At 49.1% G+C, this 16510-nt stretch overlaps 1 protein-coding gene across 20 annotated transcripts in view; it reads right to left on the bottom strand.

The window, feature by feature from the left end:
* Nucleotides 1-14904, bottom strand: part of MAPK8IP3 (mitogen-activated protein kinase 8 interacting protein 3) — a 76156-nt gene extending 61252 nt beyond the window's left edge. For 15 of the 20 annotated variants that reach the window (XM_021411896.1, XM_021411897.1, XM_021411899.1 and 12 more), the window contains exon 1: nt 14482-14903. In XM_021411896.1, the coding sequence (XP_021267571.1) occupies nt 14482-14799 (318 nt within the window). In that variant the 5' untranslated portion in view covers nt 14800-14903. Of the gene's footprint in view, nt 1-14481 lie in introns of all 20 variants that reach the window. The other 5 variants (XM_021411912.1, XM_021411915.1, XM_021411907.1 and 2 more) reach the window with 3 other exon arrangements.

Genomic DNA, 16510 nt, shown 5'->3' with positions numbered 1-16510 from the left:
GTGCAGCATCCAACACACAATTCTGGGCAGTACCCAACCAGCAATTTAAGAAGTTACGCTGACAGTATTCTGTCTCAGGAAGCCAAAACGAAGAAAAAGGCCAATTCTCAGCAATTTGATTTCTCACCTGTTCCGAACTAGGTTTCTAGTGCCATTATACTCACCAGCGGGGGGGCTGTTAAGGTGCTACCCAAGGTGAAGACACTGCTCTGCTCTCCTAACAGAATCCACTTCACTCAGCGTGAGGTTCGAAAAGAGAGGATTACTTTCTCATGAAGCCAATGCCTGCCGCATAGCATTTCACATTCAAACAGCAAGTCACAACTTCCTACTGTAGCTACTCTACAGGCAATTCCAAGTCAAACAGCAACGCCAGAGCTTCAAGAAAGGAAAGCTACATCTTTCCACTTTAATGATTAGAAAGAGGATGCTTCAAGTAAGCCAATTCTCAAAAATGCGGCCATAAGCAACAGGCTTAGTCAGGAAAAAACTTCCACTTCCATCCTCCACTGGTTCAGTTACTTCTATTACAGAGCTCTGTAAAAACCAACAAATAGTTAACAACCCCATACTATAAACAGATGTTCAGATCTTTATTTTATATGTATATAAAAATAAAGTCATTTGTATAGCAAAGCAAAAGGGATGATTAAGAAATTGAGTCTTGTATACTGTACATCGTTTTTATGAGTGTTAATTTCAGCATGAAAACGTTCCTGGTGTCTATCAGAACACGGACAGTTCCGACCTAGTTACACTAACACAAACACCCAACCATCAGCCCTCACACAGTGATAAAATCAAAAGAACTTGCTCCATTTCCCTGATCACCATTTGAACCTCTGCAGGGTGACAGGCCCGCTAGGCTTGAGGGCAGCAGCAACCAAAGCATCAGCATCAGCCCGGTGCCTCTCCACTCCCAGCAGACACACTCGCTTCTGCACGTGCAAGCACGATGTGGTCCCTGCCAGCAGCCACAGCTCTGCTGCTCTGCTCCAGCCCTCGGCCCCGGGCATGGCACAGCTGCTCCTCACCGCCACAGCACCTTGGGGAGCGAGCACAGGACCCCCCTGTAGCTGCAGACAGGGCCAACCCACAGCCCTGCAGTGAAACCACCACGCATTTGTCATCCCTGAGCAAGAGCCCCCAAAGAGCAACTGCGTCACGAGAAAATATGCTGTCAGGAAGCATACATTCAAAGGACGGTCTGTACCTTCTCCATCTCAGAGGATCTCAGTATCCCATCTGCACTAACTATCTCGAGTTAAGGCAGAGTTCAAAAGAGCAAACTACTACGCTCCCGTAAGTTCAGCGACGGAAGCTACAGACAGAGAGCAACCTCTGGTAGCCAATAATCGGAGGGAAAAAGAAAAGTTCAGCTGCAACTCTGAAATAAGCAATCAGCAATTCTGAGCACTTGCCTACACTAAGCTCTTTGAAATCCTCGGGTAATTACTTTATCATCTCACATTTCACGGTTGCTATTAAATCTATCCCGTACCTATAACAAAACTTAGTGAATGACAAGGGCGTCCTCAAACTTCTCTTCTAATGCTCTGCTCGGGTTCTCCATGTTTTGCTATATCCTGCAGCTATGAAGTTCCAGCTGTAACAGCCATGACACAGAACTCTCATGTATTTTCATTGCCGAGCTTGGCCTGAACTTCAAAGCACTTCCACAATACACTTTATGGTACACACCAGCCTTGGGACCAGGAACTGTTTTATACTTATGATTCTGTGATTACATGAATATTTCTGTATTGAATATTCAAGATATTTAGCACCAGTTCACATGAAGATCCTTATACATAAATTTAAAACATTTAATATGGACTCGGCTGAGGTCTCTGACCTCAAGTAAAGCTGACAGTGAAAAAGGCCATTAGTAAAACAGCTAAATCGCCATAAGAGCATTGAGAACAATCCCTTCCTCTTCCTCCCCATTTTTTTCTGATACACTGTAAAGCCATTTTAATTGTATTTTAACCTAGATTTCAGAATTTACTCGCCCAGCAGGACACAGCACTGTCTGGTGGACAGATGCTCTGAGCTATGCCCCATGCTCAAATCTTTGCTATACTCCTCAAAGAGGAAGACTCTTCTGAAGAAACACTTCCATCTGCACAAAAGCACACAATCCTAGCGAAATAACATTTCCTTGACAACTGCAGCACTTAAAGATTTTTGCTTCTGTTGCTAATTTCAAGGATTCACAAATACATCTTTTATGTGTTAGATACTCTGCAGTTGTAGATTGGTCTCTGAATGCTTCTGTGAAATAAAATTCTGTTATTTTGGCATATATCAACAAAACTACCTCCTATATTCCTATTCCAAGGGATCTGAGCCTTTCAAAAAGAAGACAGCTCTGCTCTTCAGATGCTCTCCATGAAGCAGGCCTGATGCTACTGCACAGCCAGGGGAAGCAGAGGGGCTCTTCCCAACCCCTGGCCCTGACACATCCCTGCCCCCACAAGCCATGGGACCGCTGCTGTAGAGGAACACAGAGGCAGCATGGGCTGCCAGCAGAGCTGTTCAAGACAGCCTTGTAGTAAGCAGGGCTGACAAGACAGGAGGTGCTACTCAAGTGCAGCAGTGACACGGGACTGGGAGATGCCACTCATGAAGAGAATCAAAACATCACACAGGAGGAACTGGGTGATGCTGAAGGCCAGAGAGATACTGGGACTAAGCAAGGGCATGCACATAAGGGTGAACATTTCAGCTGCAAGAAGTCTCAAGAGAAAGAAGCTGAGCACAGAGCAATTATGTGCTCCAGGCCAGGTGCAACACAGCGTGAGGAGGCTAAGAGACAGATGTGCTGCCCTCTCCAGCCAGCAGGATGTCACAAAGGTGAACAAGCAGGGTTATCTCCTCAGGTAAATCCTACCACTGAGATTTTGAAAAAGGCAATGCGACACTCCAGTACACCCATTCATGCTACCACACTGCTTAAAGCCTTCCAGGAAAGCCACCTGCTACTGCAGCCCCACGTGCTCAGGGAGGACCAACCCAGACACATGGCAAAGTGTTACCCAAATCACGCAGGGATGAGGGAAGCTGATGCTGACCACGTGCCAGCAGCCAGCTGCACACAGACACCTCCACATGGTGCACGGATCTGAGCCGCCCCTTCCCCAGTGGGCAGCAAGCAGAGCTCAGCTTGCACTGCCAAGTCAGTGGAGACCATGGGCAGGACTGGTTTCTACTAATACATCAGAAGCATAAATACTTGATAGAGGGAGAAGCTACTTAGAGCAGAAGACAATGCTGGCACAAGAACAAACCAGTAAAAACAGGCTGCAAATTTAAAAAAAAAAAAAGTGGAATTCAGAAGGAGGTTACTCCCAGAAGAGTAGAGGCAAGAGATTTAACTAATGGTTTTAAGACAAAGCTTGATAAATGTATGAAACAGCTTATGTAATGCAATTGCCTGCAATACTGAGGGACTGGACATGCTGAGTCAGCAAGCCCCCTCCAGTATCATGCTCCTACAAGTGGGTGCCTTTCTAACACCAGAGACAAAACAGTCACAGATCAGGAGGAAGCATTACTATGCAAGGTCCTATGCATAAGCTGCAGATGTTACTAAATTAGTGGGAGCTGTTGAGTTCCTGGAGATCTTGACAAATTAGAGGGATGTACATGGGCAGCCACATGAGGATTAACAAGAGAAGAGCTGGATTCTGCACTAGGACAGGGCAGTCCTGGCTCTGTTCACTGAGAGGGGGCTGGATGCTGGGGAGCAGCCCCCAGGAGGGGACCTGGGGGTTCTGGTACAAGTTGAACATGAGCCAGTAGCATGCCCTGGCAGGCAGACCCAGACAGAGGCCATCAATGAGCATTACTGCATCACCACAAAACAAAGAACTCCTTCATATTTACTAGAAAGAAAGCTACTTAAATGTATCTGTTCCTGGAAAATACCTTAGTTCTGAACCTGCTTGCTCTAATTTAGCTCTGAAACACAGTCTATATGGTTTCCTTAAGTAACATCAGAGGAGAAGACGGGCACCAAATAAGATGCTAAGAGAAACAGAATCCTCTTAATTATATTACCAGAGGCAGCTCTACAACAAATACCACAAACTCTGCATACTCATTCCTCAAACTATTATGATTCCTCCTGAAAACAGAGCCCTGCTCCCCTAACTGCAGCTCCAGACCGAAGAGGAAAGAGCCAGGGCGGGTGCAGGAGCTGTGCCCCACCAGCACCCAGCACCTCGATGCCTCCATGTCTCGCACGTGGCCATTTCTGCACACACACCTGCCCATGTCTGCGTGCACCATGCACTTCCTGTCATACTCACATTCTTTGCTGTGACATGCTGAGCTTGGATGCTCCTTAAACGTGTGTCCTCGTGTCCTGCTTTCTGCAATACATAATCTAATGTACACCGATAAACAACCAAATAGAAAAAAAAAGGATTCTGCTTTAGTTCAATCAAATCATTTTTTTTTTCCTAAGCTCTAACTGATGGTGAAAGAGAACCATGACTTATCCCAAAATGACACTTCTCTCTGCAGTGGGAAAGGGAAGGTACCTTTCTACAACAGAGTTCCAAGCATGTCACGCAACACCGTACATTTCTTCTGAATGTGCTGTTCATAAATGCATTGCACACAAGCCTTTTCATGCCCACTTAACTACTGAATTCCAAAATCAAAGATGTTAGCGCTCTGAAAAAGGAGGCAAAAAGAAAGCGTGCCTCTGAGTGAAATGCGCTGGGAAAAAAAAATCCAATCGCTAACAGATCAGTTTGTTGTAAATCCTAATTGAAGACAGAAGTATGATGTACCATTACCTCCGGGAAGGAATTCAGCCCATGCCTGACAGGCAGTGCTTCTGCAGGTGTGGCAGAGGGGAGGGCAGCTGAGCTGCCCTGACGCTGAGCTCCTGTCCTCCAGGGGATGTGCGCTTTGCTCCAGCACCCAGAGCATCCAGCATTTGTCCCACAGAGCAGCGTGCTGAGGTGGGGATGGCCAAACCCCAACAAGAATAGGAACAAAATAGAAGTGTAACGCTGGTTTTGCCAAGCCCAGGTGAGGATGACATCCCACCTTGAGCAGGGCCCTCGGAATCAGAGAAGCAGGTGAGAAGGGGCACAGCCACCAGCCTTCCACGGGCTGCACCCACGGCAATGGCCTCACTGCCGAAGTGAGAGCTGCAAAGAGGAGGCAGGACAACTCCTCCCATCATCACCCTCCCCACAGGACAGAGGCAGGAGGACTATGCGGGCATGGCTCTGTGCGGTGCGAGCCCACAGCCCTCAGAAAGCTGCCACCTCTGCTCCTGCAGCTCTGTGAAGATGGATTTTTCTTGAAACCTCAGGCATCACAGTTATTTTATTTCATTTGCAATGGCAGCAACTGAACATTCCCAGATCTTCTCAGCTTTCCCCTTACAACTGCACCTCCTGAAACCCAAAAGACAAGTCCCATCTCCATGTATCTCGCATGGTACCTAGCGTGTTCCAGAAACATCCTTGAGAAATCCACTGGCAGAGCCACCCAGAGCCAGCGACCACAAAGCAGGCTGCTCAACTTCACCACGGCACATGCAGGGATTACAGTCTGACTGCTGCCAGCAAACATGCTACAGGGAAACCTGACCATCAGCCCAGATCATCATCAACTGACATCCAGAAAATTACCTCAAATTGACGTTGAAATAAAAAAAACATTCGTATTGCTTGCTCAGAACAGCTTTACTTTAAAGGTATTTTTTAATAACATACATTACTTACAAATATTAATAATTGTCATAAGCTTAAGTGATATAAAGAAGATGAAGGGCCTAAGCATGAAGAATCCATGTCTGGATATAGATTTTTTCCCCCTTCTGAGATTACTGAGAAGGAAATGAACTTACCATAGGGCCCAGACTAACGGGCATCACGTTTTAAAAGCCTGGGTCCTCATAACAAACTGAGTCTGATAGATCTATCGTACAGTGAGGCCCACCACAAACCTATTTTGTTAATTATCTTAGATAAAACTCATGAAACGAAGAGCCTCATAACACATTAGAAACATTCATGCTACCTGTTACTAGCAAGTATTTTTCCAACAACTGTTTGAACATCTCCAATATGTTAAACGAACCTGTAGTTTCTGCATAGCAGACATGTTCTGCACAGAAATATTTTATAGGGGAAAGATCAAGAGCAATGAGGGAAGGACATGCTGCTTCTGCATTTCCAAGAGTGTTTTTCCTCTGCCTAACCCAAAGCATTACGTCTTGCTTTTTAGTTTTTAAATCAGCATTTGATCCGCTTGATATTTACAGAGCTCATCAAACACAATATTGAAACCACCACCCACAGACTTCAGAGCAGACCTTCTGTGTGTGTCCCCCAAGCACTACCCCCTCCCAAAAGCCTGCAGAATAAATAACCTAATTTGTAGTTAAGGTTTGACTGTATTTGCTTGAATGTCTCTTGTTGGCAAATTGCTATTGATAAGCCTTCTGGTATCCCTATGTCAGACCAGCCTGGCTTGTCCCCAGCAGGATGACACATCTCTCCTGCACTGTCACACATTGCAAAACCAGAGCCAAGAGGTCTGCCACCGAGAAGGATCCCGTGAGAGATGGGGTCACAGGAAGGACCGACCTGTTCTGTACTCATTAAGGGGCTGCTCTGCCGCCAGCTTGCATTTGGTTCACTCCTCATCCCAGACACACAGCCTACCATGCATCCGCTGCTTCCAAGCAAGGGATGCACTAACAGGGAAGCCAACAGGAAAGCCGACTGCCTTCCCTAACACTAAAACCATCCTGTGCGAGAGGGACAAGCAGCCCCGCTCCTCAACTTAGACAGGCACTTCCCTGATGCCACGTTGAGGGAGGGCAAGTGGAGGAAAAGAAGCAAGGGAAAACTGCAGTGAACAGTCCTTGAGCTTGAAGAGGCAGTCCTCAGGCCTCACAACAAACTAGAGAAGATGCCATTTACTTATTTCCCAGTGAATGTTCCTCGTTTACCTTGAGGGGAAGGAATGAAGCATTTCTATCATTATTATTTACTTCACTGTTGATCCTAGGGCTGGAGCATGGTAACAGAAAGTCAGATCACCGGCTTGCAACCCTATTTGGTTTTATTGCTGCGTTTTCTGTAAGTAAAGGCACGCTCTGAATCAAAAGATTTCCTGCTTTCCCCCAGTGGGCATGCGGAGTGAAGGCCAAATCAGTGATGAGGGCATAACTACTGGTAAAGATAAACGGCAAGGTGAACTTGCTAGCTAAGAAAGGAGGAAATTCAAACTGTTAGAACCAATGCTTGCCTATGTAGCTATGAATTTGAAACAGGGTTCTCCAGAAACATCGCTGATCCAGCCTTTCTAATATACAGAGTTAGTTTTTGTTACTTTCAGTGTTCAGTTTTAACCTTCATTTGCAAGCACCATGACCAATTTTGAATCACATTCAAGTTATATCTCTGACAAAAGACACAACAGAAGTACGAGAAAAGACGATCGATGCCCCTGGGACCGGAGGGCTGTCCCAGCAGGACGCGGTGATCCCTCCGCCGGCACGCTGCCTTCCACGTCTGAACAATTAAATGGATATCTCTGGGAGCCATACAGCGAGCAAGGAGGCAGGTGTCAGAAATGTGACATCTAATAATGATACCTTTCTAATGAGCCTGCAATTACAATACTACAGTATTCTTCAAGAAAAAAAGAGAATCTAGTTTCTTCAGGATCGACAGCTTTCGTAAATTAAGACAATAACAAAAGCAGTTTCTCATTATATTGGAAAAATCCTCCAATAATTACAGATTCTGCTGCTCGTTATTTTAGCAAAACCTGACACTACCCGCAGGCACCAGGAACAGAAGAGTGGGGTCTGAGGAACCTAAAGACAGGTCTCATACATGGACAGTTGTGAAGTTACTCTGCATTCCACGCCTGGCAATTACTACGCGTAGCAGAAAGGACCCAGGCGATACACAAAGCCCTCATCCACATCTGCTGCTCCTGAATGCTTCTCCCCTTCAACACTATGAGGTCACCAGGAAGCTGCAGAAGCTCCCATCCATCAGCTCACTGGGAGTTTAGATTTCAGGGTGTGGAAACAGACAGTGCCCTCCCAGACCGCCATCGTTCCAGCACACAAGGCAGAACGGGAAAAGCATTTGCTGCAGAGAACAGCAGATGCCTGTGTACAGAGCTCTCCTCCATTCCTCATTAAAGGGAATTAGCCTGGGAGGGAGGGGCTGTGCTTAAAGCATCCCTTACACTGGGCTGAGGGCAGTTTTCAAAAGTCTTTGTGTTGCTTAAGATGCAGACACAAGCTAGGGAACTTGCCACCCCGCTGAACAGCTCCTCAGTGACCTCAAGCCACACAGAAACCTGTGGCAACTACAGCCCGCATCTCTCCAAGGACCACTTTTTGCCAAAGCACTGACCACCAATTTTCAAATAAAACACTGGAGGTGTCTCCAGCGAGCAAGCAAACCGTAAAACAACAACACAGATAGCAAGCCATAAAGATGAACTAACGGCCACAGCAACATGACTGTGCTTTTCTTTGGAAAGGGGAAAGGATGACACCCGCATTCCTCCATCCAAGCACCTGCAGGTCCCAGGCAGGGCTCTGACAGTAACAGCAGCTGCTGCCAACTGCAGCCCTGCACCAGTGCCTGGCTCCTCGCTCCTGCAGCTGAACACAGGCAGTGCCCACACCTCCAGCCTGGAATCAGACCCCTGCTGCAGGCAGAAGGGTCACGTACAGCCAGCAGCCACGTTCACAGAGCCCCAGGTTTCTTCAACTATTTTCCAAAGGAGGTTGCCCCAGGCACTTGAACGTCCCTGTATAGAGCATTAACTGTAAAAGCCTTTTATGAGGGAATCAGATCTACTAAGCAGCACCAGGTACTTATTTTTGTACCATACCAACATGCATATTAAATTAACATTCATTTTAAAAATTCTAGTGAGCGTCACTTGATGCTGCAAATCATCCACCTGCTGGAGAAGACACTACTTTGCAGTTAGCCCACTTGATCTGGTCAGCCACCATCTGCTGTAGGTGAAGTGGCAGCAGAGCACTGCGCACACCATGTGATACCCAGAGCCAGCCCGACCCAGGAGAGCCCCTCACCACCACTCTGTGCCCCCCAAGCCAGCAGCCCTGAGGCCACGCAGCCTGTGGAAGCTTCCACTTGTACGTACGCTTGTGCTCACTTAACAGCTGGGGTCCCAACAGCCTCTGCAGAAGCCAGTACTTTGGGCTCACCACGGTTTTCTTGCAAAAGAAGAAGAATCCAGGACGTAAGAGGTTTACATAAAACAAAATGCCCCACTAACATTGGACACGATACAGCTGGTTTTCCACAGGGATTTTTGCTAGCGCACCCATGATCCCTGCTCACTCCCATCAGAGCTCTGTCCCCACCCCTGAGCAGGCAGCAGGCACAGGCCAGTGTCAGCCATGAGCCCAGGGCCATGCAGGTGCCCTGCGGCCTCCTCTGCAGGCAGGGCCCTCACCAGACCTTTCTCCAAAAGGCCTTCTGATTGCCACCAAAAAATGTTACCAGTCCTTTCTGTTCTCCTGAAGCCCTAAGACCTGAACAGCAGGGCTTGAACCAAATTTGACCTCTAGATGAATCTCACAACCCAGTGTTATATATCATCAGCATCCAATCATTAGCTAAATATGCATGATCATTAGCAAAATATGTATCTTGGACAAAACCTCTAATTAGCAAGAGATGTAGCTTAGATAAAGCGAGAATGTATTAACCTTTCCTTGTTTAGAAGCATGGTGTCGAGGCCTACTAGTACACAAACTTCCTCGGTTCCTCCTTGAGCCCTGGCCAGGCTTGAGGCGGAATCCAAAAGAGAGAACGAAACCAAATGTTCCAAGAGAGGCTGCGGATGCTCAGTCCCTGAAGGTGTTTAAGACCAGGTTGGATGGGGCCCTGGGCAACCTGGTCAAGTACCAGATGCAGAGGTTGGTAGCCCTGCCTGTGGGAGAGGGGGTGGAACTTGATCCTTGAGGTCCCTTCCAACCCAAGCCATTCTATGATTCTGTTTCTGCCTGTCACGTAAACTTGTTTATTCAACCATATAAAAGCTGGACCCTCTGGTAGCGAAATTGGAGACTTCAGCTACAAGTGGACACACTGCCTAGGACCCTGCAGCTGCTGGGAAGGGCTCTCCATGTCCTGGCTGCAACTGGGGCTCCCAGCGACTGTGGACCTGGATGATGGTAAAGTATTCAGGCAATTGGTGATCCATCTTTCTTAATCACCATTGCTATCCTCACGTAGCAATGGCTAGGTGCATTGCCTTGTTCTGTATTATTCTTGCTGTATCATCTCACTTATTATCTCATTGCTTTAAACTTAAGATAAACATGCTTCTTTAACTTGGTGCCTGTGACCTTAGTGCTGATGCTGTCCAAAGGCAAAACATCTCCTTGTGGGAATCAAAATCACAAAATCACAGAATTGCTTAGGTTGGAAAACACCTTCAAAATCATCAAGTCCAAATGCAACCTAACAATACTACCCTAACTCTAGCAACCCACTGCTAAATCACATCCCTGAGCACCACATCCAAACGGTTTTTAAACACATTCAGGGATGGTGACTCCACCACCTCCCTGGGGAGCCTGTTCCAGTGCTTAACAACCCTTTCCGTAGAGAAGTTTTTCCTGATATCCAACCTAAACCTCCTCTGGTGCAACTTGAGGCCATTTCCCCTTGTCCTGTCACCAGTGAGAAGAGACCAGCCCCGCTCTTGCTGCAATCACCTCCCAGGTATTTTAAGACAGCAATGAGGTCTCCCCTCAGCCTCCTCTTCCCCAGACTAAACAGCCCCAGTTCCCTTAGTTGCTTCTTGCAGGGCATATTCTCCAAGCCCTTCACAAGCCTCGTTGCCCTTCTTTGGATCTGCTCCAGCACCTCCATGTCCTTGAGAAACAGACTGTGTTTTTGCAGTAGAACAATGCTTACATTAAGGTATAGACTTTTGCTAAACTTTCTTACAAAATGATTGCAGGGGTTGTTGTTCACAATGAATCACTGGGGCATAGCTTAGTGCAGGGCAGAGTAAGTTTGCCAAGTAAGGTTGTCAGAATACATAGACCTGGGCAAGGTAATAGGGAGGGAAAGTCTAGCACACATTGTCCTCCTGTTCCCCTGACAAATGGGGAACTGCAAGTGGGCCCAATATGCATTGTCCTCCAATCACCCTTGAAAAATGGAGGGGGCCTAGTATGCATTGTTCACTTGTTCCCCATTGAAGGATGAAAGAAAGGTGGGTGATAAATTCACATGCAAAAATATTTCAGCAAACACATCGGGAAGACAGTGAGCTTGATACGCTCAACCAATGAGTGACAGGAGAGGTATCACCTGTGTTGGAGTGAGGGTATTTGATGGAGTGGATTTCAGTGAGAAGTTGTGCAATTTCTCCCTTGCCATAAGGGGGTGTGCCCCCATTGTTGCAATAATATATTTGCTTCTTCACAAAGATCTTTGCCTGACAAGAAATTACTGATTCTGAGTGTTTCCTCACATCCTGAAAGTGACTACCACCTTCCTAAGTTATTGGGGGCAGCGGCCTAATAGCACCCACAGGAACTCATCTCAAGATAAATAAGTACATAATCATAGACTGGTTTGGGGAAGGGAACATAAGGAGCACCCAGTCCCACCCATAGAGCAAGGCTTCATCCAGCCTGCCCCGGGCACCCCTAGCTCTCCAGGCAGTCTGTGCTGCAGTTCTGCAAATGTGCCATATGATCAGTCATTACCCTACACTCACACAATACAAAACAGATGGAAGAACACAAAAATATCAAAAATCTGATGCTGTTCCACGTCTTCAGTAGTTTGGAGGTCAAGGAAAAGAAATGTTATGTTCTAAGCCCTGTAATCGCAGACTGACAGCGCTGCTTCATTTCAAGGAACTTCTGATTTCAATGCTCTCGTCCAGGTGCTTCTGCTGCCCTATTTTAGGGCAAGTGGAAAATATTGAGTCACTCTGCAGTCAAAGTGTCTAGAAAAGCTTTGCTTTTGGCAAAGATTGTTTTAAAAAGATATAATATACAACCATCTTGGGGAAACACATGGAAGAATACCGAGACAGAAATCTTTCCTTCAGAGCACTCAGTGGAAGGGAAATGAAGGCTGTGCAAACAGCCCTAATTTAACAGGACACAGCTATATGCACAACCCCTACACACTTATGTAAAAGCAAGATTTGATGGTTCTGCAGTAGCAGTAACAAAAGGATACGACACTCAATTTTTATGCCAGAGAACAACGTCCACTTCTGGTTTGAGTTCACTTTAGATCAATAAACTAACAACGTAATTAGAAGCCCAGGTCTTTCGACATGATGTTGCAATAGAAGAACGAATTACTTTTTCATCATCGACTCCCAACATCCCGGTGTTGCTTTACTTGTTCAAATGATCATTAATACACGCAGAGAAATCAAGAGCGAGGGATTAACCTCATTCCCAGAGGACAATCCCCCAGTGAAGGTGGCACTGGAAGCTGCAGACCCAGGACCCACGCAAGCAAAGCACACAGCGCTAAATGCTGCTCAGGGGCAGAGATGGGCTTCCCCAGCTACAGAACTGCAAGGCACGCTCTGATGGGAAAAGCATTTCTCTATTTACAATTAGCTGACGAACAGCAGAATTCTCTGTAATATACAGAGATTTTCCCTCCCATCATGTTTAATCTACTGCACAGTAAGAGGTATACAGAAACAGGTGCAGGTAAGTGATGTACTTTTAGTCACACGCAAAGGGAAGTAACAGCCGAATCTTCCACACACGACCTGATAACAGAGACTGCGTAGAGGGACAAAAGTCATTGCTCTCATACATACATTATCTATTTGTTCCTGCTAACAAGGCTCACTGCAGATACTTTTTTGCCCATTCAGCTCAGATGCGCCTGAGGATGACAGAGTGCTTTTCACATCTCAGCCAACAGCACTCTGCTGTGGACCCCGAGCGTCCCTGCAGGGGATGTAACTGTTGTCACCGCGTCTGCTTCCAGGAACAGGCACGCTCGGAAGAAGCACACCCTGTACCTGCTAAGCCAAGAGCAGAAAGATGCAAGTCCAAAGATGCAAGATCATTCCATCGGGCTGCTCCTTCCCCTGCCTGAAGTCCCATTCCCCATCATGAATAGCGCATTTCCAAATATTTAATTCTCAGGACCTACAAAATACTGGCTCTATGGAATAAAGTCCCGTGTACTCAGAATCATTTTTCAATCCCTACACGTCCTTGTAAGAACTTGAAAAGATTAGCTATAAATTTTATTAATTAACACATAATTAAAACTTAAGGCTAAAACCTTAATTGCCTGGTTCTAGCTTTCAGTATTAGTAATGGACAATAAGTGCCCTGGGTTCGTGTCCTCCTCGCCATCCAGCTAGCAAGATTCTCACACATCATTATTCAGCAACAAGAACACCTCCATTAAAACACTGCACAGTGCTTCACATTGTTCTGGAGTTCTAGAGATATTTCATTTACTCCATCTAAGCAAATCAAAACCCGACTCTTAGCAAGCCTCCTGAAACTGAAATCCTCTACCCTTTCCTAGCTTAAAAGACAGCAAAAAATGTATCTATATATATTCCTTTCTCGGTAGTTTTGTAAAGAAATGAGGATGATGTGGCGGTGGGCGGCGGACTTTTAGCACCACCAATGCTTCAGCCCACTGCACAGACCACTGCTTCTGGAGGCCAGGGCCGGCAAGCCTCACCCACGGCCAAAAAGATGCTCATGGTTTCAGCAGAATCGGGTGCACGGGGCGAGAGCAGCCCACGTCAGCTCCTCTCCTTTGTCCCCGCCCGAGGCCCTGTGACCCGAGGCCGTCTGCCCCCCGGGGCTGCGCTCCCACGGCCCCGCACAGCGCCTGGCGCGGCCCCGCGGGGTCAGGGACCCGCCGCACCTGGGCCCACGGCTCGGGCCTGGGAAAAGGGCCAAGAGCCCCACGGGTACAGGCAGCGTTCCGCTCCGAACAACAGCATCCTGCTGCCGCTGCAAGAGGCGTCTGCCTGCGTTCAGCCTACTGAAATAAGACAGGCCACCATTTCTACGGCAGGAGAAGCACAGGGAAGAAATAAACAATTTAAAGAGCCACGTTTCAAACCACAAGCCAGCAGGAATTTTTAAGTCATCCGCGTGCCGCTGGTAACCGAACTCAGGGCACCGCAGCTACGCGGGGTTATTCCCCTTCCCCGTTCACACACGGGCCGCGCCCGCCGATGCGGGAGAACCGGAGCGCGCCGACCCCGACGGCCGCTCCCCATCCGACGGCCCAGGGAGGAGCGGATGGGAGCGGGCCCCGCGATGCGCGGCGCCGCCAGGGCCGGGGCAGCCGCCGGCTCTCGCCGCCCCGGGGACGCGCGTCCCCCCCCGCCCGCAGCGCAGGGCCCGGCCCCCGGCGCCGCGCACAAGATGGTGGCCGGGGGCTGGCGGCCCTCGGGCCGGCTCACCTCCTCGGCCTGCTTGCGCAGCGCCTTCTCCCGCTCGTACTGCGTGAGGAGCTGCTCGTTGTCCTCCCGCAGCAGCTCCAGCTCCACCTCGTGCTCCTGGTTATCGGTGAGCACCGAGTCCAGGTTCTCCAGCACCGTCACCACCAGCGGCATCAGCTCCTTCACCACCTCCTCGTCATAGCAATGGATGAGCCGCTCGAACTCGCGGTAGATGCTGTTGGCCAGGCCCGACACTCGCTCCGACATCACCGAGCCCGAGCAATAGTCGTCGCCCGGGTACCCCCCCACGCCGCCATCGTCCAGCTGGATCTCCAGCATCCTGCCGGCCTCAGAGCGCTGAGCTGCGCCCCGCGTCGATCCGCTCGGCTCCGCTCCGCCGCTACCGAGGCCCCCGCCGGACTCCGCCCCGCCGCCGTCGCCGGGAGCCAATGAGGCGCGCAGCGCCGCCCCTCACGGAGCCGCGGGGCTGAGGGGCGCGGAGCTGCGGCCGCGCGGGGCGGGGTCTGTGCGGAGCTCGGGGGGCGGAGGTGGCGTTTCCCGTTGACCGGCGACCCGGGCAGCGCCGCGCGGGGTTGTTCCGGTGCCCTCAGCGCGTATCGGGCCGTGCTATGGTAGTGCGCGGAGAATCCTGGAATCATGGAACCCCAGGACGTGCCGAGTGGGAGGGGACCCACAAGGACCATCTCGCCCAACCCCCGGCCCCACACGGCACCACCCAGACCCTATGGCTGAGAGCGGTGTCCGTGAGCTCCGGCAGCGCGGGGCCGTGCACGCTGCCCTCTGAGGCAGAGCCTTTCCCTCACCCGCCGGCCCTCCCCTGTCACAGCTCCGTGCTGCTCCCGCGGGCCCTGTCGCTGCCCCTCCGCTCCGTATGAGGAGCCGCAGCCGCCACGAGGCCTCCCCTCCCGTCCCCTCAGCTCCTCTGCTCGGGGCCTAACGCACCGCGGGGCCGCCCCGCTCCGCCGTGCCGTGCCGTGCCGTGCCGTGCCCTCAGCCCCTCAGCACACGGAGCCCCGCAGCCCCCGGGCCCACGAGGCGCTGCTCCTGGCCGTGTCAGAAACCCGCACAGCCACGCTGCTGCTGCGGGAACACCTTTCCTGGTGCCAGGACATGGCCACAGCAAATCTGGCTCTGTGTTTCAGTCCCTTTAGATCCTCTTAAGGAATCGAAGCTCAGTCTTCAGCATCCTGACCCCGACCCACCGCTGGGTGCTCCATGGCAGATAGCTGTCCCAGGCCTGTGCACCCTAACAAGCCTCAGACTGGGGAGGCTTTCAAAGTGCACGCTATGAAGGTCACAAACAAGTCAGTTCTTCCCCATTTACACCTTTAAATTCTCCATCATCTCACTAAAAGGCAAGGAAAGTCATCTAAACTGGCTGTTGCTCAGTCTGAGGCCTGATCCAGGAGGAATATTTCTGGAAGAGGGTGGAGTCAAGAGTTAGAACCTAATTTTGCAACCCAATTATTAATGCAAACCTCCAAACACTTTCAGACCGGCATGTTTCTGCCCGGGGTCTATGGAAATCAGGGCAATCCTTTGCGTCCATACGTAACAGTTGTCTCAATTTAGGTAATTATTCTTTCAAGGTGAAGAGGCTGAGGTTTCTGCAGTGAAAGGACCAAGGGCCCTATTCAGACAGCGATGAATCAAGAGAGAAAACCAGAGAGCAAAACTGGCCACCCTAAGTGCTGAAAAATCCAGCACCTGAGCCCTTGAAAGCAGCATCGCAGCCACAGAACTTCATCAACCAATTTCCATAAGCAGAAGCATGCTCTCAGAGAAAAACACTGGACTCCAGCACCCGCGGATCAAATTATAAAAGGCAAATTAATGTATGTGGTACTCAATTATGTAATACATTTTAACAGAATCTAACAAGGGGATTGAAATGGGAAATAATGCTCCAAAATGCATATGGTATCAACATTCACCCATTCTCACTGCTGTGATGACAACATTTCATTACATCCTTATTCATCTTGATGCCCTTTTGCAAACTGTCCTTGTGAATATCCTACATGTGAGA

The sequence above is a fragment of the Numida meleagris genome, chromosome 13, assembly GCF_002078875.1.
Source record: "Numida meleagris isolate 19003 breed g44 Domestic line chromosome 13, NumMel1.0, whole genome shotgun sequence".
Lineage (NCBI taxonomy): Eukaryota > Metazoa > Chordata > Aves > Galliformes > Numididae > Numida > Numida meleagris.
The sequence above is the reverse complement of the archived record's forward strand: the minus strand, read 5'-3'. Positions and strand labels throughout refer to the sequence as shown.